The sequence below is a fragment of the Leptodactylus fuscus genome, chromosome 8, assembly GCF_031893055.1.
Source record: "Leptodactylus fuscus isolate aLepFus1 chromosome 8, aLepFus1.hap2, whole genome shotgun sequence".
Lineage (NCBI taxonomy): Eukaryota > Metazoa > Chordata > Amphibia > Anura > Leptodactylidae > Leptodactylus > Leptodactylus fuscus.
Window position 1 is genome coordinate 36,408,320 of NC_134272.1, and position 24,691 is coordinate 36,433,010.

At 43.0% G+C, this 24,691-nt stretch overlaps 1 protein-coding gene across 1 annotated transcript in view; it reads left to right on the top strand.

Moving 5' to 3' along the window:
• The window catches only part of PIKFYVE (phosphoinositide kinase, FYVE-type zinc finger containing), a 123,596-nt gene that overhangs the window by 80,240 nt on the left and 18,665 nt on the right, over window positions 1–24,691 (top strand). The window contains exons 35-36 of the mRNA XM_075284849.1: window positions 10,450–10,617; window positions 16,793–16,852. Coding sequence (XP_075140950.1) covers window positions 10,450–10,617; window positions 16,793–16,852 — 228 coding nt within the window. The remainder of the gene's footprint in view (window positions 1–10,449; window positions 10,618–16,792; window positions 16,853–24,691) is intronic.

The window sequence follows — 24,691 nt, forward strand, 5'->3', positions numbered from 1 at the left end:
AATCAGGGTGGAGGGAGCCTAGTATTAGCAGAATTGTGCAACGCTTATGGTGGATGAGTATGAGGATGCGGAGGAATTGGAGAGGTTGAGTACAGACATGGAGTTTCATGTTGGGGTGCTTTACACAGGTGGGCACAAAAATGACGGCTCTACCCAGTGGTGGTTCATTTTTATCAAAGTGAGCCGGTCGGCACTCTCAGCTGACAGACGGGTGCGCTTGTCAGTGATGATGCCACCGGCTGCACTGAACACCCTCTCAGATAGGACGCTGGCGGCAGGACAGGACAGCACCTCCAAGGCATATAGGGCAAGTTCAAGCCACAGGTCCAACTTCGACACCCAATACGTGTAGGGCGCAGAGGGGTCGGAGAGGACAGGGCTGTGGTCGGAAAGGTATTCCCGCAACATGCGCCTATACTTCTCACGCCTGGTGACACTAGGACCCTCCGTGGCGGCACTTTGGCGAGGGGGTGCCATCAAGGTGTCCCAGACCTTAGACAGTGTGCCCCTCGTTTGTGTGGACCGGTGAGAACTTGGTTGCCTACTGGAGGAACTGCCCTCCCTGCCGCCAACGTCACATGCTGGAAACATCTCCATCATATTCTGCACCAATTGCCTGTGGCAAGCATTGATGCGATTGGCCCTCCCCTCTACCGGAATAAAAGACGAGATGTTGTTTTTATACCGGGGGTCAAGGATAGCAAAGATCCAGTACTGGTTGTCCTCCATGATTTTGACAATACGCTTGTCGGTTGTAAAGCACCCCAACATGAACTCAGCCATGTCTGCCACAGTGTTAGTTGGCATGACTCCTCTGGCCCCACCGGAAAGTTCAATCTCCATTTCCTCCTCATCCTCCATGTCTACCCATCCGCGCTGCAACAATGGGACGATTCGAAGTTGCCCGGAAGCCTCCTGTATCACCATCACATCATCGGACAACTCTTCTTCCTCCTCCTCCTCCTCCTCCTCCTCCTCCTCCTCCTCCTCCTCCTCCTCCTCCTCCATTAAACGCAGTGAAGCGGACAGATGTGTGGACCTACTCTCCAGCTGTGACGGATCGGATGCTATCCCTAACTCCTCTGTGTGATCTGAGTTATCCCTGATGTCAATCAGGGATTCTCTCAGAACACACAAGAGCGGGATTGTAAGGCTCACCATCGCATCCTCAGAGCTCACCCTCCTTGTGGACTCCTCAAAGACCCGTAGGATGTCACAAAGGTCTCTCATCCATGGCCACTCATGGATGTGAAACTGAGGCAGCTGACTTTGTGGCACCCTAGGGTTTTGTAGCTGGTATTCCATCAAAGGTCTCTGCTGCTCAACCACTCTATTCAACATCTGAAACGTTGAGTTCCAGCGTGTGGGGACGTCGCACAAAAGCCGGTGTTGTGGCACATGCAGGCGTTGCTGGAGAGATTTTAAGCTAGCAGCGGCTACTGTCGACTTGCGAAAGTGGGCGCACATGCGCCGCACTTTCACCAGTAGCTCTGGAACATTGGGGTAGCTCTTTAGGAAACGTTGCACCACTAGGTTGAAGACGTGGGCCAGGCATGGAACATGTTGGAGTCCGGCAAGCTCCAGAGCTGCTACCAGGTTCCGGCCGTTATCACAAACGACCATGCCTGGGCCCAGGTGCAGCGGCTCAAACCATATTGCCGTCTCATCGAGGAGGGCATCCCTCACCTCGGAGGCAGTGTGCTGTCTGTCCCCCAAGCTGATCAGCTTCAGCACAGCCTGCTGACGTCTACCAACGCCAGTGCTGCAACGTTTCCAACTCGTAGCTGGGGTCAATCTAACAGCGGAGGAGGAGGCGGTGGCGGAGGAGGAGGCGGTGGCGGAGGAGGAGGCGGTAGAGGAGGAGGAGGAGGGGGGTGTTCTTCTCGTGTCCCTGCCAGGAATGTTAGGCGGGGAGACGAGGTACACCGGGCCAGTTTGGGAAGCAGTCCCAGCCTCAACTACATTCACCCAGTGTGCCGTCAGTGAAATGTAGCGTCCCTGTCCGCATGCACTTGTCCACGCGTCGGTGGTCAAGTGGACCTTTGTGCAAAGCGCGGAACTAAGGGCCCGCCTGATGTTGAGTGACACGTGCTGGTGCAAGGCGGGGACGGCACACCGGGAGAAGTAGTGACGGCTAGGGACGGCATAGCGAGGTGCCGCAGTTGCCATCAGGTCCAGGAAGGCGGGAGTTTCAACAAGCCGGAACGCCAACATCTCCTGGGCCAGCAGTTTAGCGATGTTGGCGTTCAAGGCTTGCGCGTGTGGGTGGTTAGCAGTGTATTTCTGCCGCCGCTCCAATGTCTGAGAGATGGTGGGTTGTTGTAAAGAAACGCCTGATGGTGCCTTTGATGGTGCAGGAGAAGGAGATAAGACAGGACCAGGGGAGGATGAGGTAGAAGTCAACAAAGTGGCGGAGGCAGATGAAGTGGTGTCCTGGCTCGTCCTCTGGAGTGCATCGTCAGCAGTGGCAGTGGCAGAGGCAGAGGCAGAGGCAGTGGCAGTGGCGTGAACGGCAGTCGGCCTTTGTCCTGCCGTTGCTGCCTGCCACTGATTCCAGTGCTTGGATTCCAAATGACGGCGCATTGAAGTGGTGGACAGGTTGCTCTTCTCAGAGCCCCTAATCAATTTCGAGAGGCAAATTGTGCAGACAACACTATATCTGTCCTCGGCGCATTCCTTGAAAAAACTCCACACCTTCGAGAAACGTGCCCTCGAGGTGGGAGTTTTTCGGGGCTGGGTACGAACTGGAACATCTTGGGAGATTCCGGGTGTGGCCTGGCTTCGCCTAAGCTGCTGACCTCTGCCTCTGCCTCTAGCTACCCTTTTTGGTGCTGCACCTGCCTCAACATCCACACTACTTTCCCCGCTTGACATCCCCCCTGTCCAGGTCGGGTCAGTGTCCTCATCATCCACCACTTCCTCTTCCAACTCCTGTCTCATCTCCTCCTCCCGCACAATGCGCCGGTCAACTGGATGCCCTGACGGCAACTGCGTCACATCATCGTCGATGAGGGTGGGTTGCTGGTCATCCACCACCAAATCGAACGGAGATGGAGGAGACTCTAGTGTTTGAGCATCTGGATACAGATGCTCCTCTGTTAGGTTCGTGGAATCGTGACGTGGAGAGGCAGGTTGAGGGACAATGAAAGGAGCGGAGAACAGCTCTGGGGAGCAGGGACAGTTTGGGTTATTGTTCTGTAAAGCTTCGGAATTTTGGGAGGAAGGAAGACAAGACTGTTGGGTAATAGGAGGAGAGGAGGCAGAGTCTGACTGGCTGCTGGACAATGTGCTGTAAGCGTTCTCTGACAGCCATTGCAAGACCTGTTCCTGGTTCTCGGGCCTACTAAGGTTTGTACCCTGCAGTTTAGTTAATGTGGCAAGCAACCCTGGCACTGTGGAGTGGCGCAATGCTTGCTGCCCCACAGGAGTAGGCACGGGACGCCCTGTGGCTTCACTGCTACCTTGCTCCCCAGAACCATTCCCCCGACCTCGCCCACGGCCTCGTCCACGTCCCTTTCCGGGAGCCTTGCGCATTTTGAATTCCTAGTTAGAAATTGGCACTGTATACCAGTAGTAAAAATTGTGGGTGCACGTAACCCCAATATATTCTTTGAATTCCCAGTCAGAAACTGGCACTATATGGCAGTAGCAAGAAATGAGGGTATTTGTATTCCCAATATACTCTTTGAATTCCCAGTCAGACAATGGCACTGTATACCAGTAGTAAAAATTGTGGGTGCACGTAACCCCAATATATTCTTTGAATTCCCAGTCAGAAACTGGCACTATATGGCAGTAGCAAGAAATGAGGGTATTTGTATTCCCAATATACTCTTTGAATTCCCAGTCAGACAATGGCACTGTATACCAGTAGTAAAAATTGTGGGTGCACGTAACCCCAATATATTCTTTGAATTACCAGTCAGAAACTGGCACTATATGGCAGTAGCAAGAAATGAGGGTATTTATAACCCCAATATATTCTTTGAATTCCCAGTCAGACAATGGCACTGTATACCAGTAGTAAAAATTGTGGGTGCACGTAACCCCAATATATTCTTTGAATTCCCAGTCAGAAACTGGCACTATATGGCAGTAGCAAGAAATGAGGGTATTTGTATTCCCAATATACTCTTTGAATTCCCAGTCAGACAATGGCACTGTATACCAGTAGTAAAAATTGTGGGTGCACGTAACCCCAATATATTCTTTGAATTACCAGTCAGAAACTGGCACTATATGGCAGTAGCAAGAAATGAGGGTATTTATAACCCCAATATATTCTTTGAATTCCCAGTCAGACAATGGCACTGTATACCAGTAGTAAAAATTGTGGGTGCACGTAACCCCAATATATTCTTTGAATTCCCAGTCAGAAACTGGCACTATATGGCAGTAGCAAGAAATGAGGGTATTTGTATTCCCAATATACTCTTTGAATTCCCAGTCAGACAATGGCACTGTATACCAGTAGTAAAAATTGTGGGTGCACGTAACCCCAATATATTCTTTGAATTCCCAGTCAGAAACTGGCACTATATGGCAGTAGCAAGAAATGAGGGTATTTATAACCCCAATATATTCTTTGAATTCCCAGTCAGACAATTGCACTGTATACCAGTAGTAAAAATTGTGGGTGCACGTAACCCCAATATATTCTTTGAATTCCCAGTCAGAAACTGGCACTATATGGCAGTAGCAAGAAATGAGGGTATTTGTATTCCCAATATACTCTTTGAATTCCCAGTCAGACAATGGCACTGTATACCAGTAGTAAAAATTGTGGGTGCACGTAACCCCAATATATTCTTTGAATTACCAGTCAGAAACTGGCACTATATGGCAGTAGCAAGAAATGAGGGTATTTATAACCCCAATATATTCTTTGAATTCCCAGTCAGACAATGGCACTGTATACCAGTAGTAAAAATTGTGGGTGCACGTAACCCCAATATATTCTTTGAATTCCCAGTCAGAAACTGGCACTATATGGCAGTAGCAAGAAATGAGGGTATTTGTATTCCCAATATACTCTTTGAATTCCCAGTCAGACAATGGCACTGTATACCAGTAGTAAAAATTGTGGGTGCACGTAACCCCAATATATTCTTTGAATTCCCAGTCAGAAACTGGCACTATATGGCAGTAGCAAGAAATGAGGGTATTTGTATTCCCAATATACTCTTTGAATTCCCAGTCAGACAATGGCACTGTATACCAGTAGTAAAAATTGTGGGTGCACGTAACCCCAATATATTCTTTGAATTACCAGTCAGAAACTGGCACTATATGGCAGTAGCAAGAAATGAGGGTATTTATAACCCCAATATATTCTTTGAATTCCCAGTCAGACAATGGCACTGTATACCAGTAGTAAAAATTGTGGGTGCACGTAACCCCAATATATTCTTTGAATTACCAGTCAGAAACTGGCACTATATGGCAGTAGCAAGAAATGAGGGTATTTATAACCCCAATATATTCTTTGAATTCCCAGTCAGACAATGGCACTGTATACCAGTAGTAAAAATTGTGGGTGCACGTAACCCCAATATATTCTTTGAATTCCCAGTCAGAAACTGGCACTATATGGCAGTAGCAAGAAATGAGGGTATTTGTATTCCCAATATACTCTTTGAATTCCCAGTCAGACAATGGCACTGTATACCAGTAGTAAAAATTGTGGGTGCACGTAACCCCAATATATTCTTTGAATTACCAGTCAGAAACTGGCACTATATGGCAGTAGCAAGAAATGAGGGTATTTATAACCCCAATATATTCTTTGAATTCCCAGTCAGACAATGGCACTGTATACCAGTAGTAAAAATTGTGGGTGCACGTAACCCCAATATATTCTTTGAATTCCCAGTCAGAAACTGGCACTATATGGCAGTAGCAAGAAATGAGGGTATTTGTATTCCCAATATACTCTTTGAATTCCCAGTCAGACAATGGCACTGTATACCAGTAGTAAAAATTGTGGGTGCACGTAACCCCAATATATTCTTTGAATTCCCAGTCAGAAACTGGCACTATATGGCAGTAGCAAGAAATGAGGGTATTTGTATTCCCAATATACTCTTTGAATTCCCAGTCAGACAATGGCACTGTATACCAGTAGTAAAAATTGTGGGTGCACGTAACCCCAATATATTCTTTGAATTACCAGTCAGAAACTGGCACTATATGGCAGTAGCAAGAAATGAGGGTATTTATAACCCCAATATATTCTTTGAATTCCCAGTCAGACAATGGCACTGTATACCAGTAGTAAAAATTGTGGGTGCACGTAACCCCAATATATTCTTTGAATTACCAGTCAGACACTGGCACTATATGGCAGTAGCAAGAAATGAGGGTATTTGTATTCCCAATATATTCTTTGAATTCCCAGTCAGACAATGGCACTGTATACCAGTAGTAAAAATTGTGGGTGTATATAGCCCCAATTCTATTGCTAGGGGACTTGCAGGGTATTTCTGGGGTGAAGGTGGGGGGGCACACCGTTGGAACGGGTATCGGGGTATATATCGGGTATACGGGAATACACTGACAGTGTATTCCATTCAGGATCCTGGGAAAGCTGGGTTGCGGCGATTGAGCCCGTCAGTGCCACGTTACACTGACAAGCTTCTCCCTGGAATTTAGCTCTTACAAGAGCTGTTGGTTGTCTTCTCCTTCCTATCCTAGCCTGTCCCTGCCTACCCAGAATCTAAGCCCTAGCTAGCTGGACGGAAACCTCCGTCCTCGGTGAATTGCAAGCTCAGAATGACGCGAAGCTGGGCGTCGCTGTTCTTTTAAATTAGAGGTCACATGTTTTCGGCAGCCAATGGGTTTTGCCTACTTTTTTCAACGTCACCGGTGTCGTAGTTCCTGTCCCACCTACCCAGCGCTGTTATTGGAGCAAAAAAGGCGCCAGGGAAGGTGGGAGGGGAATCGAGTAATGGCGCACTTTACCACGCGGTGTTCGATTCGATTCGAACATGCCGAACAGCCTAATATCCGATCGAACATGAGTTCGATAGAACACTGTTCGCTCATCTCTAATGATTGACTAACAAACATCCAGACTTTCACATTTATAATATTAGTAGGATTGTAGCTGGCATGTGCCAAAAATCCAGAAAATTCCTGCATTCATGTTTTGTCTGTTGCCAGCCATTATAAGTTCGTGAATTATGAGTGATCTGGTCTGTATTTAATATTTTTTATTTTTTTTTTTTTATTTTTTTTTTTTTAAATTTAAAAAAGAAGTTAAATAATCTTATTACCATTGTCTGTGGATGCAAGATAAGCCACTGGAGTCAAAAGGATATAATAAATTCTAACTCCTTAGAGATCCACAAAAGAAGGGAAATGGAAAGAACTATAAAGTGATGACTTTCCGACTCCTTTCCTTCCATAGTACCCAAAAGCCTGCTTTGTTTGTGATAAAGAATTCGCTTTATCCATTTTTACTAACCCTGCTCTGTGCAGAACACCATAAGAAGGTTCCCCTGTTCTCTCTCATGGTTCTTTAATGTAGCTTGTTACTGGCAAGATCTTGTTCTGTACTTCTGTAACCATTTTTTGATTGATATATCTGTAAAAGAGATCTTTCTTGAACACGAGAAGTATAACTTCATAGGCTTTCGGCTTGACCTCTTTGCTTTTTAAAATGGACTCAGTTTTTTTTTTAAGGCTTTAGATTAACTCTTTAAATGTCTCTGCTAGTAAGCTGAAGTTTCCATTGTTCAGAGTGGTGGTGTGTTTTTTTTTTTTTTTTTTTTTTTTTTTTTTTCTCCTTCCATCTAGGAGAGTCTGTCACCTGGAAACTTGATACTAACCCAGCGACAGTCTACTGTGAGGGACATTATGTTGAGCAACATCATACTTTTCTATAGTCCAATATATACTCTATTTTATTGAAAAATCCAATTTTATAAAATTGCAGATGAGTCAAATGCTATGGGGCTAGGTCTTTGAACCACGCCATATACACGTGACTGACAGCAGCTTCCTAGTCTGCAAATCCAACTGGTGTTTCCCAATTGGAACCCTTGGAAGCTCTGATGTGTCCCATTGCACTTCAGCTTAATTTGCATATTTTTAAAATCGGTTTTATCAAGAAAATTGTGCATCTCCTTGACTCTATGCTCATACAAGGCATTGTGAATGAGTTTACTTCTCGTTTTCTGGCGACACTCCCTTTAAGTAAATTATATTGAAGTTGTAGACTCAAACCTGGTGAACAAGAAAGAAGTTCTCTTCATTTTCTACAGTAACCGTGTATAATATGGTACTAAATCTAATACGGATATAAAGGCTAAAGGAAAGTTATTGTCCTAATTACTAAATTACATTATGTAATCAAAACTTCTGATGCAATATCTGTAGTGGACTGGTAAGGCATTGCTGAGATATCTTGATGGTCATATACACTCGCCACAAGCCGTTCACTAGCGTCCTCTCCCTCCTACTCCGCATTACTTTGTGTGCAATCTGGATGTGATGAAAGTCTGTTATATTTGACCAAAATGTTACACGTCTATTGTGTTTGGATTGCTATTTCTCTATTAATGAATCTTTCATATCCACAATATGCATATGAGTACTGAGTTTATATGAAGATTTACGGGGTCAGAACGTCACTCGGCTACCATATCTTCAGGGGAGTGATGTACATCCCGATCTCCGTTCCTTGACTAATTGTCATAAAGATTGCATGGCCAAATAATTCATGTTTAAATGCCTCTGACTATGAGCATTGGTATCTTCTCAAGCTTTTTCCCTGGGCTTTGTTCACACATAGCTCCTTAGCGCCTCCTTTCTGAACTAAACACTTGTTCTATCAGTGCCAATTCCAATAAAAAAAATACATGATTAGGGATAACAATCTTCAGCTAGAAGGTTTGCTTTATAGCAGATATTGAAGTGGACCTTTCGTAACCTCCATCAATTCTAGTTCTTGGCATCTGTTAATAGTCGCTGTTCCACTGATTCCAGCACAGTTACAATTTTCTCTCTAACCCCCGCTATTCCTGAGCCACAAGCCCAGTTAGTTTTGGAGTAGAGGTGCTATTTAAGCTCTGTAATGTCAGGAGGGTGGTGTCAGGCAGGGGGCGTGTCTGCATGCTCCAATCAGAGGCAGCCTGTGTCAGAGCTCAGAATCTCATCCCTTGTCTGCCCCTGTTTGACACCGCCCTCCTGCCAGACCTTAAATAGCATATTTGGCCCTCAATGCTTTTAGATGTGGTGCTTGAGATGAAAAAAAAAATCCAACAGTGCCAGACTCAGTGGCTGTATCTATTAAATGATGCAAAGAACTTGTTGGAAATGGTGAAAGGTCTTCCTAAAGCAAGTTTCAGAATGTCTTGGTTACGGTTATGCAGAAAGCAGTATTTGGGGAATAAAGGGGACTGGACTGATTCCATCATTTACTGTTCATGATTTATGTATAGTGACAAAGTGTAAACTAATTGGGTGACCTTGCACCATTTCCGCTGGCTCAAGTTTTTTTTTTTTTTTTTTTTGCATCTTTTAAAGAGGACCTTTCACCATTTTGCCCATAGGCAGTTCTATATACTGCCTGAAAGCCGACAGTGCACTGAATTCAGCGCAATGTCGGCTTTCCCGATCTGGGCCCGGTGTGAAGAGCTTACGGTCCAGTACCGTAGCTCTTCTATGGTCAGAAGGGCGTTTGACAGTTAGCCAGAGACGTTCACAGCACAGCCAATCGCGCGGTGCTGTGAGAGCCGGGAGGAACTCTCCCCTCCCTCCCTGATAATGCTAGTCTATGGACGAGTACTGCGAGCAGATGGAGGGGGCTGTGCTGTGAAGAAGGACGTCTCTGGCTAACAGTCAGAAACTCCCTTCTGACCATAGAAGAGCTACGGTACCGAGACTGTAGGCTCTTCACACCGGGCCCACATCGGGAAAGCTGACAGTGCGCTGAACTCAGCGCACTGTCAGCTTTCCGGCAGTATATAGAACTGCCTGTGGGCAAAATGGTGAAAGGTCCTCTTTAATAGGAGCTGGTGATTTGTGTGTGTGTATGTGTGTGTTTAAGTTTTCTCTAGCCGCCACCATTCCTGAGCAACCAATGCAGGCAGTTTTTGTAGTCTGATTAGTTTCTCTACTGTCAAGTTGGTGGTCACATCAAGAAGCAGGCAAGGAAGCTTTTTTTTTTCAGAACTGATTGACATTGACTTAATCGGAGATGGACTGTCAGAATTCTGAATTACTCTCCCTTGTCCGCTTGGGTCCAAGACCACCCACTTGAAAGAGGAGAGCCTTACTTTCCATGCAAGGCACAAAAACTAACTGTACTGATTTTTCCCATGGGGGTTTGTAGAACAATTCCAACTGCCTCAGAATCATTGGAGGGGCACCTATTAAAGAATACAATATGTCTGTATATTTTACAATATCTATGTCTCTTATGGAAATGTTTCACTTCTGTTTCAGGCAAAAAGCCTTCTGGGGTCTTGTCATTTTTTCGGGGAACAGGTGGAAAGAGTCCAGACTTGTCAGCCCAGAGAAAGGAAACCTTACGAGGTGCTGATAGTGCCTATTATCAAGTTGGTCAGATGGGCGGCAAAGAAGCTGCAGAAAACCAAGGACCTGAAAGTCAAGGTAAACCTTTCAATCTTTCTTATATCTGTAAATGAGCATCAGGCAGGCACAGGCTTGGAGTGATTTGGGTTCCTGGATGAAAACTGTCAGGAATCCTTTACAATCCCTATAGCTTTAAGAGTTTCCTCCAAGTTAGAAGTTATTCCCATCTCAACAGTAATTTGCTAAGCATCAAACCTTTAGGTGGGAAGCTCTTAGCTGTCCATTGCAGCTGTACACTGTTCTCATATGGAAACCGCATAGTGCAGCTGTTCTCCTGTTTCTGTAGCCCCCATTCTCCTCTATGGGTGGAGCAGCAGTGCTCAATTGTTCCTGTAAGTTCCACCCTCAGGGTCAGAACTTTTGGAGAAGTTATTCCCCTCACAGCAGCAATTTGGAAATAACTCTTGACTTTAGGTGCTTCTGAGCATCACTTAACACTTAATGTATATTTTTTTCTATGAACTAGCATAGCAGCTCCTTATTTTTAGCGTAAATCTTATTTCCAACGATCTTCTGCAGAGTATGTGGGATGGGTTGAAGGGTCTGGTCAATTCTTCTCTCATGGGGAACAGGTGATTGATCACAGTATGGAAGCTGATAAAACATTTGATGCCCACTAGCGCCGCACCTCCCATGAGGCGACCTGAAGCGAGCGCTTCAGGCGGCGCTATGCCAGGGCCTCAGGGAGGGCGCCATTTTTGCTAACCTAAGCCAGTCCAGGACAAGCTGTCCTGGACTGGCTTAGCACCGAGCGGTGGTTTGGGGAGGCCACTGGAGCAGCGCTGCTCCAGCAGCCTCCCCTCACGCTCAGGCAGAGCGCAGGCAGTCTCCGGGCCTGCTCTCTGCCAGCAAACAGCGCTAAGCCCCGCCCCTTCGATTCACCATGCCCCCTCTGCTAAGCCATGCCCCCGCTCAGGCCCCTCCCCTAGCGGGGGGGGGGGGGCTTTCTGTAGTTCGCCTCGGGCGGCGAAAGGGGAAGGATCACCCCTGATGCCCACCTATGACCATCTTCAGATCCTTCAATCTGCACTATACAAGATACAGAGTTAGAGGAACATGGAAAAATAGCATGTAATTTCTTCCACTTCAAGAGATGAGCTCCTGTAAAACTGACTGGTGACTAATACAGGTGACCTTAAGGTTGGTAATACTGATCTCATTCATATGCACATGATGGCTTGTTCTGAAAATTCACTTGAATTGATAGACTGTGGGGCCACTTTGGGCAATAATCAATCTGCCCCAATACCAGAAATTGGGTAATTTCTGTTGACCATTAACTGTGCTTTAATATGTTTGTATGCTTATTTGTTAAAGTACGCTATGCTGTAAAATCCACAGGCTTAATATGGCTACTAAAAACATAAATCTGTTATATGTAAGCAGTGAATTTGGGAAGTTTTATTATTTGCAACTTTTTTTTTGAAGTTTTTCTCTGCACTTCATTTATTAAAAAATAAATCCCTGTGTAATAATTCTTGTAAAAATTGACCTCGATGAAATTTTGATTCTGCTGCAATCAAACCTTTTGGATTTTTCAATGTTTTCTCTTTAATGGAGTGCAGAAACCACTTTTTGAATGAATTTTAGCATTTTAATCCAGATAAATCTCGCACACGTTCCCAGTCAAGCCAAGTGATGAACATTATATATGTTATGGCAACAGTTGCAAAAAAGAAAGTCTACACACTCCATGTAAAGCATTAACACATGCGAAAAATAAGGACAGAAAAGAGTTCAATAAACTCTCCAATGAATCTCTCCCATAGCTCGGAAAAAAAGTTTGTGCCAGAATGGTCTGTTTCTTTTTGTTACTTTTTGATATCTAAAGATTCTGAAAAGAATAATTTGGGACCATTTTTTCCATGTTCTCAAGTCTTGAATGTTATATAATTTTAAACCTATAGTCCCAAAACATTTAAAGTTTGTCATCTGTAATTATACAGAGGCTCTCTCGTAAGGGAGAATATAAGAATCTGTATCCTAGCTCCTCATTACTCTGCACCCATCCATGAGTTCATGATTTACAGTAATGTAAAGCTAGTTATTTGTATATTGTACAAATACCAACCTTTTTAATGGCGTTCTGTATTTAAATATATTTTTGTGCTCATTTCACATCTCTACTTGTGGTGCTGGTGCTTGTAATGCTTATTAACTGGATGAAACCAAGCACTCAGGGCAAGGTTTTATCAGTGGGCGAATAGAAGGAAATGGTTAGAGATTGTCATCTCGCGCATATTCATGAATCTAATGCGAGGCACTTTCCAAGCTTCCTGTAGACACATTTCACATTTGGATACTGCAGTCTGCCTGACAATGTTCTATTTTATCTCACAGTTTACTGAGACAGAATGTCTTATTACTGTGGCTTAGGAAATGGAAACCTCTCGTCTTTTTCTTGCTTCCCTATCTAATCCTTACACTTACTAGCTTGGCTCTCCGCAGCTTTTGCGATGTCTGATGTTATTTATTTCTATCATCCTGTGTTATAATATGTGTACATTATAGCATAGGTTTCTGCCCCAATATTTTTTTTTCTTTTATTTTTATTTTGTAACCACGTTGGAAAATCATAGTTACATAATATAGTCTGCTGGGAAGCAGTCCAGAATAAGATTGCGCTGTACAGCTTAGAACTTTGGCAAAAATAGATCACAGCATCGATGGATTCTCTTTAGTAAACGTTGCAATTTATTAAGACTAAAAAATCCAGTGTAGAGTGGAACATGTCAGTGCATTTCGTTACCTTTTTCATTGCATAAAAACAGTGGTGACATGCAACAAAAAGTTTCAATCTACGTTTCTGTGGATGTTTCTTCCTTAATAAATTGCAGGTTTCAGAAAGAGAATCCTACAATGCTGTGACTATCATTTCTTGATATTCGATGCATGGGCACTTGACCACAATAAGTTCTCCTAACAAGTTGAGCATGCTGATGTCCAAGTCTACTAGCACAAAAGACGACACATGGGTCTGTTGGCGATGATGTCCGGCTGGGGTCTATTGTTAGCTCCTCTTCTCTACCCCCTCTGAGTCTACTACAGGCTTCTTATCCGGACCTCTCTCTCTCATGGCTTGAGTATAATCAGCTCGTCGCGTTCCTTCACCGGTTTTCTTTGCAGCCCATTCTCTCCACTGCCCACGACCGCCCTGGAGAAAGTTTCTTCGCCCCGTGGTACTGACTCGGGCTCTCTCCATCTTATATGATATTCTCCTAACGGCCTCTGCCCCGGGTCTCCCTCCATTTACCAGGGCATGGGACTCCGACCTGTGCTCCCGTTTATCTGCTGCTGATTGGGAACGCTCCTTTATCTTGACCCACAAACTTCCTATGCCCTGTAGTGCGCAAGAGAAGAATTATAAGATCTTGTCTCGCTGGTACCGTTGTCCAACCCTTTTGCACCGCATTTTTCCTTCTGTGCCGGAGGAGTGTTGGCGCTGTGGATCCGCGGTGGGATCCCTCCTTCATATTTGGTGGGACTGCGGAAAGATTCAGGAGTTTTGGTCGTCTATCTTCTCCCTGTATTCTCAGGTTAGTGGTCGCAGTGTGTCCCCCTCCCCCCAATTGGCCCTCCGCTCTCTTATTCCTGGAAAGATTTCCAGGGTAAAGGGTGACTTGCTGCGCCACTTTCTTACAGCTGCCAGAACGGTCATTCCACGCCACTGGCGCAGCGCAGTAGTTCCCTCCTTATCAGAGTGGCTTCACGAATTTCTCCTCATTAGGAGGATGGAGGCTATAGTTGCGGAGGACCTAGTGGACTCCTCTAAATTTGAGTCCCTCTGGCGGCCGTGGATCATATTTCAGGATTCTTCGGAGTTTTCTTCTCTTTTCCCCTAACTTTTCTGGTTTGTTCCTTCTTGGGGTCTCTCTTGGTGTCTTCTTGCTCTTCTTGCTTCTATGTCATTTGCTGTTTTCTTTCTCCCCCTGTGTTTCCATCCTTGTGGTGTTTTGTCCCTCTTTGGTTGTGTGTTTTGTTGGTCCTGCCCTTGGGGCCGTGTTGTGCTTGTGGTAGCGCCTTCTGTGTGGTTTGGTGTTGTATGCTCATGGTGCATGTTTGTCTTTTTTGGCCCATTTTGGGCGTTGTGTGGTTGTTTTTGTGCTATTAGACCTGCCCATGGTTGGTCCTCATTTTGCGTTATTGCTATACCTTGTGGTTTTGCATGTTTGTTCCTTTATTTTGTTGTAAAATTTTCAATAAAATACAGTTTACACATAAAAGACGACACATGAATATTAGAAACCAATTACTTAAAGCATCTCTTGAGTTAATACCACGTTCTATAAATTAGTACAGGTGAATACAAAACTTTTTTTTTTTTTCCCCCTTCATTTTTTTTTTTTTTATTCTTCTCTCCTCTTCATCCTTTAAAGGGGTTGGCCACTTTCAGACCAACATTGACAAACAAATGTACAATAGAAAGATATCCAATTTTCCAATACACTTTCTGTATCAATTCCTCAGTTTTCTAGATCTCTGCTTGCTGTCATTCATTCTGTTACTTCTAGTGGATAAAACTCTGACCATGGTCATGTGATGAGCGCACAGGTGCACAGCTGATTACCAGGCTGCTGTCTGATTACTGTGCTGTGACTGTAACGAGCGACACCTGTGTGCTCATCACATGACCATGGTCAGTCTTCTCCTCTAGAGCAGGGGTCCTCAAACTGCGGGCCACATGCGGCCCGCCAAGCACTTCTGTCTGGCCCCGTTGACAACGCCGGCAGGCGTGCATTTATAATGAAGCTCCTTGGGAGCTCGGGCCAGGCCATGGAGCGCACTTCACTTTACCTATTGGAGGGCACCGCTCCCGATGTCTGTGCGACCTGCTCTGCCTCCGGCCCACTGTTTAAAAAGTTTGAGGACCCCTGCTCTAGAGCACTGGTTCTTAACTGGGATTCGATCGAACCCTAGGTCCTATGCACAGTTCATTTTGTGTACCAGTAAAAAACATATACCTATGTCTTGAATTTGGGAAAAAAAATCATATTTGATTTATCACTACAGAAGGATTCGGTGAATGTGCATATGAAACTGGTGGGCTCGGTACCTCAAACAAGGTTAAGAACCACTGGTCTAGAACTAACAATGAATGAGATTAAGCTGAAATCTAGAAAACCATGAGGAATTGATACAGAAAATAGATTGGAAAATTGTATATCTTCCTATTGTACATTTGTTTGAGGAGTTAAAGGGGTTGGCATCTTTCAGACCAAATTGAAAGCCTGCTTATTCACCTCACACACAGAGCTCTAAATGATTTATTGCCATATTCTGTGGAGTGATCAAGCTGTTAAGATTCAGCAGTGTGAAAAAAGGAGAGGAAGCAGTAATTTTGTGGTTGCCATCAACCTCCTCCAACCCACTCCCCTCTCCATAGACTGATATGTAAAAAAGTTACTCTGCCTTATTAGTGGAGACAGAAACCTATTTCATAAGTTGTCAGAGTTTCTTGAGTTCACTTGTACTATTAATCTATTAAAAGGTGTCTTATAACTGTAGCTACACATTAATCTTATGTAGGTTACTCATGAAGGCGTTCTCTACTACTGTACTGTAATGCAGGGCTAACGTATACCTGTTATTCCAGATGAATTGTTAGCATAAGCCATTATTTGTATGGTATTGAGTAATAAAAATATGGACTGCAGTTATTTTTAGATGTTTTTTGCTTTCTTCAGACTCCATCTCTTTGTTTTCCCGAGCTCCGCTCCAGAAGTGGTGGTTGTACTGCTCTGTGTAATGTGGTTTCCCAGTTAGAATTCCCATGTCTTCTAGTTGGGTTTCAGTGAGTACAGAGATCCTGAGTGTAATATACGGTGTAATAACCAGATATACGGGGAGAAATGTAGGGGAGAGTGATTGATAAATGGACAAGAGGCATTACCCATACATGCATACATATAAAAGATGCGTCTGCTTAAAGGGAAAATATCATACACACTTGAATAGTTGATGCTACAATATGGGTTCACTGCATACTGTACAGTGTTGTCCTCATCCCAGATGTTAATAGTTCTAGTTGCCAGGTAAGTCCAATATGCCAGCACTAGCCACCTACTTTATTACTCAGCTCTGTTCGGTCCATTTAGCTCACAGTGGAACTAGTTTGATAAAATAACTGGAGATTAAAGACCGATGCCTGTTTTCTTGCCTTAGTTTCACTGTATCCTTATAACTTTTCTTCCAGATGATACTGATGGCGGAGATAAGCAGAAAAAACAGTCTGGGAATCCCCATGTTGAGCTGCGTAAGTCTGAAATTACCTGTGTGTTATATGAACCGAGCCATGCCTTTTCAATCTTATTACTGTTAATGCTGAGGGTACTAATATATATTAATATATATATATTTATTTTATGTTTTTCTAATTATGATTTTTTTTTTTGTGATCTTGGAGCAAAAGTGAATGTCCAAAAAATTACCCAAATGTATATAATATGCGGAATTTTATTGATATGCATATTGGATGTTACTTTTTTTACATTACTAAAAGTACTCTTATTAGAGGGGAATTTCTTGCAAGAAGCAGATAGCTTTACCAGAATCTGTATTTTATCGATGAAGAAAGGAGAAGCCTGTCACTATATCCAAATGTTAAGGTGCCATGCACGATGCCTGTATTATGTTGACTGTGACAGCTCTTCTATATTGGCTACATTATTTAATAGGAACACTCAGCTACTTAGAATAGATTCAGGAAATGTAAAACTAAATGTTTTTAATTGCTAGGAAAGTTGTGGCGAGTGTTCGTACGTATGTGGTAACATTATAGCTTTGTCATAAAATTATGTTTTTTCTTATTTCTGTATTGTAATATAGTAAAGTTGGATGCTTTTATGCATAGCTCAAATTGCAGCTGTATTCAGGCTAAGGCATGATCTGTGTAGGATTTTGCTGTGTTGCCGACAATTTTTCATTCTTAAGACAGTCAGGCATTTGACAATTCCAGATTCACACTGTGACTTTTTCTGTCATTCATGAGATTTAAAGAAGGGTGCTTAGTATACGAAATTGATCTGAAGCATTTTAGATAAGAGACTTTTCTTCAGGTATGTTCTTGCAGTTAGGACATATTTGTCAATTATTTATAATGTGCAAACACATTCTGCAGCGCTGGAGGCTTGTGACCAATTATATATGATACAGGGGAAGAGAAGGTAAGCAACTTCAGCTTTGAAGAGTTTTCAGCCTGCAAGGATCGCCAGCCTCCATTAATTACTACTATGACACTTAGTGGACGCTGTAATTGAAGACTCAACAAAAGTTGGTTTATTTGCTATGTGCCATAAATGTAGTTGTCTCATATATAGTGATTTATGTATTTGTTATAGTGCGTGTGTGTGTGTGTGTATATATATATATATATATATATATATATATATATATATATATATATATGAATCAAGAGTGTGCAAAGCAGGAATCAAAGCGAAAGGTGGCTACTTTGAAGAACCTAGACTATAAGACACATTCTCAGTTTTCACACTTTTTTTAAGTATATAATTCCACATGTTGCTTCATAGTTTTGATGCCTTCAGTATGAATCTACAATTTTCATAGTCATGAAAATACAGAAAACTCTTTGAATGAGAAGGTGTGTCCAAACTTTTGGTCTGTATTGTATATATAATTTTATTAATGTAATATAATTAGATAGAGGTGACCATTAATTAGAGGGATTCTATCACCAGGTGAAATATATAGCAGCAGCAACACAAATGGGTTAGGCTCGCCTGATTTGTAGTGCCTCCCTCCCCCCCCCCCCCCATGAAAATTTGTGCCTCCATTGCCAAGATATTAATTTATTTAAATGCAAATATGCAGTCTAGAGCAATATCAGTGTATTTTGTTTGAGTACAATTTTAGAGTGAAAGGGGGATTTGTGTGCTCAGATAAGTTAGGATAAATTAGCCAGTTACCCCTCGTTCACATCTGCGTTTGGTAATCTGTTCGGGGAGTCTGCAGACTCTGAGGTTGTGGTACATTGACATACTGTTCAGCAATATCTGCATCAATATGGCCTTAATGGCCTGATGCATTTTGGAAACAAGTTCTGCGGACCGATGAGGTTAAGATAGAACTTTGGGCACGATGATCAAAGGTATGTTTGGAGAAAAAAGGGCACAGAATTTTAGAAAAACAGCCCTTCAACCATTAAGCATGGGGGTGGATCAATCACTCTTTGGAGTTGTGTTGCAGTCTATGGCATGGGAAACTTTTCACAGATAGAAGGAAGAATGGATTGAATGAAATCTCAGCAATTCTTGAAACAAACACACCATCTGTAAAAAAAAAAAAAAAAAAAAAAAAAAACTGAAATTGAAAAGAGGATGACTTCTACAAATGGATGATCCTAAACACCTCAAAATACACCATAGACTACTTAAAAAGGCGCAGCTGAACATCATTGAAAATTTCTGGGTAGACCTCTAAAGAGCAGTGCATGCAAGACGACCCAGGAATCTCACAGAACTGGAAGACTTTTCCAAGAAAGACTAGATGAAAATTCCTCAAACAAGAATAAGTCACTTGGCTGACTACAAAAAGCACTTACAAGCTGTAATACTTGCCAAAAGGGGGTGCTACTTGATATTAACCAACAATAGCAATGGGGAGAGCCTGTCCTGTTTAATGGTGTTGCTAGTTTCATATGCTTTACCCTGGTGACAGACAACCTTTTTAATACCCAAGCATCACAAACTACCCTATTTTTCGGACTATAAGACGCACTTTTTTTCCCCAAAATTTTTGGGGAAAAGAAGGGTGCGTCTTATAGTCTGAAGGTGGCGCCTGGCATCCGCTGTAATAGAGAGGCGGAAGCCGGCAAGTGATAGACGCCATTACAGGTGCCGGGGCCTGAGACATTGCTACGCTCCTCTGCCCTGCATGAAGCCAGCAGCAGCTCCTCCGTCCCCCCGCTGCTGGCTTCATGAAGGGCAGAGGATCGTAGCGATGTCTCAGGCCCCAGCGTCTATCCCTCCCCGGCATCCGCCTCTCTAGTACAGCGGATGCCGGGTCAGTATCGGTGGCCTCTTCTCCCCCGGGGCCGGTCCCCACCGGCCCCGTACCTGTAAAGTTGCAGGCCGGCTCCTGCGCGGCGATTTCGCAGGAGCCGACCTGTCCGGGTGACAGCCGGGAGCCTAATGAGGCTCCCCGGCCTGTCACTGCTGTATTAGTATTGCGGCTGGTCTCTATGACCAGCCGCCGTAATACTAATATACAGAATGTCCCATAGACGGCAATACAGTTGTATTGCCGTCTATGGGACTTGCGATCAAGTGACCGCAGGTTCAAGCCCCGGGGGGGAATAAAATAGTAAAAAAAAAAAGCTTTAAAAATATGAAATAAATAAAAGTTCTAAATCACCTCCTGTTTTTTTTTCAATACAAGGTGATCTAAGCAATAGATATCCCCCAAAATGGTATAACTAAAAAGTACTTCTGGACCCGCAAAAAAAACCACTCTATGCATCCCCGTACAGCTGCAGGGTCACCTGTCAATGTGGCCTTGCAGCTGTTGCAAAACTACAACTCCCATATATTAAATATTTTACCAGTTTTTGCTTCAAAATTTTTTTCCCCTATTTTCCTCCTCTAAAACCTTCTAAAAAGTCTTATAGTCCAGTGCGTCTTATAGTCCGAAAAATACGGTATATTTCACCTGATTCATTGCAGACTATGAAACTATGTAGTAGTGTCATCCTCTTTCCTCGGCATTGTCTCTTTACTAGAAGTGTCTGCTCAATAGCGGACTTCGTAGCTCTGTAAATGTTTGCCTCGGTGGCCCAGCTCCACATCACAGCCTTTCACCCACTAAACTATTTGTTATGGAGGACTGTAGGAACCACGTATGTGTTTCCAAAAGTGCAGACTGAGTCCTAAGGGCCATCCTGTATACTGGGCCTGGACCCTTATATATTTCCGTGCAGGAGTATCAATCATTGATGTTAGACACAGATAGCAAAGTCAGATCCCATGACCGATATTAGAAAACGGGGAAACTACAATGATGCTGGATTAAAATGGTGTACATTACAGAAAATAACAGCTGCTTTATAAGCCATGGAAGAAAAGAGATCACTAGAAGTGTTATGGTGCTAAATAGGAAGCTGAATTTATTGCACTGCTCAATAGTCAAAGGTCAGGTTAGAGGAAGGAAAAAGCAAGCAAAGCAGGAAATGAAAAGAAACAAGAGAGGTGGAGATGAATCAGAACTATTGATTTGGCAAATAAAAACTCTCATCTGTTTTCAACCATCCCATTAATCTTTATGGAGAAAATTCTTCATGCTCCTCTTAAACCCAGTGTTGTTGCCAATGGTGGGTTGTTAAGAAGTTTTGATTCCCAGCTAGTGTATGACCTATGATTGAGAGGCCGTAGAAAAGCCATTTAATAAACAGTTATGTTCCTGAAATCCATGTATAAGGACTGTGGAGAGCTAAGGGCAGAAGGCTGTACAATGGCACTTGGAGGCATGCGCAACTCTGTATTTTTTTTAATTTATTTATTGGGGGAGGGGGGTGGGTTTTTTGTGTATTAGCAGAGTCTGCAGCCTCAGATCATGAAATTCACAATAAGAAATATTCCCATGCTTTTGTTTACCTTGCTATACCCACAGCTAAGATGTATACTAGACTCAGGTGTAAATCAAGCAGTGCCTAAGAAAAGCAGTCCTGGTGTATTCATCCCACATCGCCTAAAACGTGGTCTGTTTTGTTTGATATACTCCAGGCGCATGACATTTATTTCAGTAGTATATTCCTTCAAAGTAGAGGGGACTGTCTTGGATCCAGTGAGAGGTAATCTCTTTTCTGGCCTGGTAAAGGCCATGCTGATGTCCCAGTTGATAGCATGGGAACTGTGGAAACGTCTTCCTGCAATGCTCAATTTAATGACATTTTCACTACATATGCGAAGTCAGGCCTCTTCCATTCCAAAACTAGGGCAACAAGAATCCATCCTTACCCCTGTGTTAAATAACATGTTTAGAGTATTATAAACCCTTTGACTCTATAGAGGTTATATCCCCTCTTCCCAGCGATTATACCAACTTTTCCTGGTACAATCTGCTTTGCAATATGATCCGTAAGTGTATATGTCCAGATGGTCAAAGGAGTTTCCCAGTTGTAAATATTAAAAGAAACCTTCTCTTTGGTTAGAACAATCATATCTAAGATGATATATCTTAAACATGCAGTATGAAGTTGCATGATGGAGTCAATCCCTATAAACAGAAGATCACTGACTAGTCGGGGGTTACACTACAAAGGAGTGTGAGGGGTGAAGCCCTCAACCTTCAATAAGTGAACATATGTCAAATTGGTAAATATTGCCCTATAAGACCTCAACACCGGCCTCCAGGACATGGCCGTGGGGAGTGTGCCACCTACCTCACCAGCCATCAGCCCGTAGGACCGAAATTCCCCTCCTGCCCCAGCCCCTAACCTGGTGGACCTGTAAGGACAGACAATAGAAAGTATAGCAGGGTTGATCTATTTGAACCCTATAAAAGTATTTCTAGTAAGTCCATATTTGGGCATTTATGGAATATTTTGGGTATTTGGACCATATGGGTCAGTGACCGTGTAAAGCATTACTGAATGTGTTAGCAAATACAAACAAGAGAAATAAATCTACTGTAGCCATAAATGATCTAAGACTGCATTAGAAATCTGTAACATCTATGGCCATTACAGCTTCCATAAGTGAGTAATTCCCAAATATAACCTTTATCAGCCTAAATGCATTCGGGGTTTGTATGACTTATATTGTACTTTACTGCTTTTAAGATGGTTTTCATCAGATTTATTACTAATTTCCTAGATTATACTTCCTTATCTAACCTTTCCCTCATGTCCTTTCATTTCACACTTGAAATAGGTTTGACCCTGTCTCATCTGTTCATTCCAGACCCCATCTGATTCCATCATCCTTGAGAATCTGCAAGGTCTCCATAATTTACAAAAAGCACTGTGTAAACACAGCCAAATGAAGAACTGCATGCTCCTTTTTAAGTTGCTCTAAGGGCACAGCCACATGGTGCAGTGTCTGCGATGCAGTCGACTTAATGGTGTTGCTGTTTGTTAGTAATAACTTTTGAGGGAAAAAAAAACCTTGTTGAATATGATTTAACCTGTTTCCAAACCATTTGTTGCTTGAACTGGAAACGCCTATTGCCAGATGTCATTCATCTAAGGCTACTATTTTTAGGGTGATGCTACACAATGTACTTGATGCGGCTATAGTAGCGTTCAGTCCCTGAGCCATAAGTGCAACACCAGTGAATTTCACTTCAGCCGTTCTCTAGATAAACTGTCAAGCTGGTCCGTCCCCAGCCATTAATTTACATCTCCCACTTTGTAGTTGGGGGGGGGGGGGGGGGGAGGGGGAATAACTATCTGGAGAGAGAGAAAATCCCTGGCAGGGCCCCTAAAGCCTTTGTCAGCTAATTTGCAAATAAAATACTGATTGATTGGTTTTATTTATTTTAATGATTGAAGAGAGTCCTCTTTGGAAAGTGTAGAAACTGTTGTTAGTTTTGATACAAACTTGCTTTAATACAGAGAAGCTGAGGTTTTAAAGGTGTTGTGTCTTGTGGATAGGGAGTAAGTGTCAATCCCTGAGTCCCCCAGTGATCAAGAGGAGAGGTCATCTAAAGTCCCCCTAAAAGCCACTTTGTGAATTAAATGCTATTGCACTTGTATGACTGCATTTCATTGCCAAATATTACAGTCTTGGCAGCGCCGTAGCAGTCAGTGTCCACAGCCCCATAAAAGTGCATGGAGCGCCAGTTATACTGGAGGCTTTAGGGGGACTTTTGGTCCTGTGTATAGGGAATACATGTCCATAAAGGCACAACCCTTTTAAGAAGGGGGTCACTTCAAGCACTTACATCTCAGGCATTCTAAAACTTAGAACCATGGAGTGTGGGCAGATACTCAGCTTTCATATGCAATGATTATGCCAGTTCTACCTGTATTATTGCTGGGAAAATCACCTGCTTAACCACAATTGAGTAATAACAGCTATATATACAGTACATATATACAGCTCCTATATCCTGTCTTTGATAAAGCGATAGATATGATGATAATGTATATCTCTGTGTGACTCCCCCCCCCCCCCCCCCCCCCCCCTTATTGAGAAGGGAGGTTTTCTAATGCCAGTAAAGAAACTGGGGAACAAAATTGAGTTTCAACACAGAATTTCACAGAAAGGAACCAAAGTCTCTAATAAAGTTTATTACAAAATGTATTAATGGAACAAAGGCTGCCAGAAAATCAAAGTTTAGCTTCCCCTTTAAGAACTGTGCAGTCTTTAGTTGGTTATGAATAGCACATAGCTTTCTTTCCCAAAGCAATTGCTGACCTTTACTATAAATCCCATAACGGTCGCAATGAACCCCCCAATCTTACCAAAACGTATTGAATGCCAGCATCATGGTGGACTTGAACCTTATGTATGGGGCAGTGTTTGGCCTAGCGGTCTTTGCTGTGCATTTCAACTGTGGTTTCAATTAAATGACTGATTAATTCTAAGAAGTTTTAACTACAGCACAGCGCCATTTTACCTTGCATTTAATCTAATCCTTTATTCTGATTGGTATTGGGAGACTGCCTTCTTATATCCATGTACATTAACACTACAAATATTTAGTCTTGATGTTCTCAATAGTATCCAGTGGGGCTTTTGGGTCCCCGTTATTTACAGTGCTTCTCTAGCAATGAAATGTCTTGTACCAGATACAAATACAATCCAAGTTCTCCTAGTTATGAGAAGTAGCGGAGCTTATATAGGGGCATATACATCTCCCGGTGATGGCCGTAATACATGCTTTTGTACCGCCTGTTAATTTTTATTTTTTTCCTATATATATATATATATATATATATATATATATATATATATATATATATTAGTCATTGTGCATTAATACACAAATTATGTGGCTTCGTATTATAAAATTAATAAAAATGTACATTCATTTCTGAATTTACAGTAGTGAGGTTTTTTGCGTTTTTAATGATTTTGCCATTGTGCTCCCCTTCATGTTGTCACATGGTAGAGCTGTATGTGTTTGTATATTA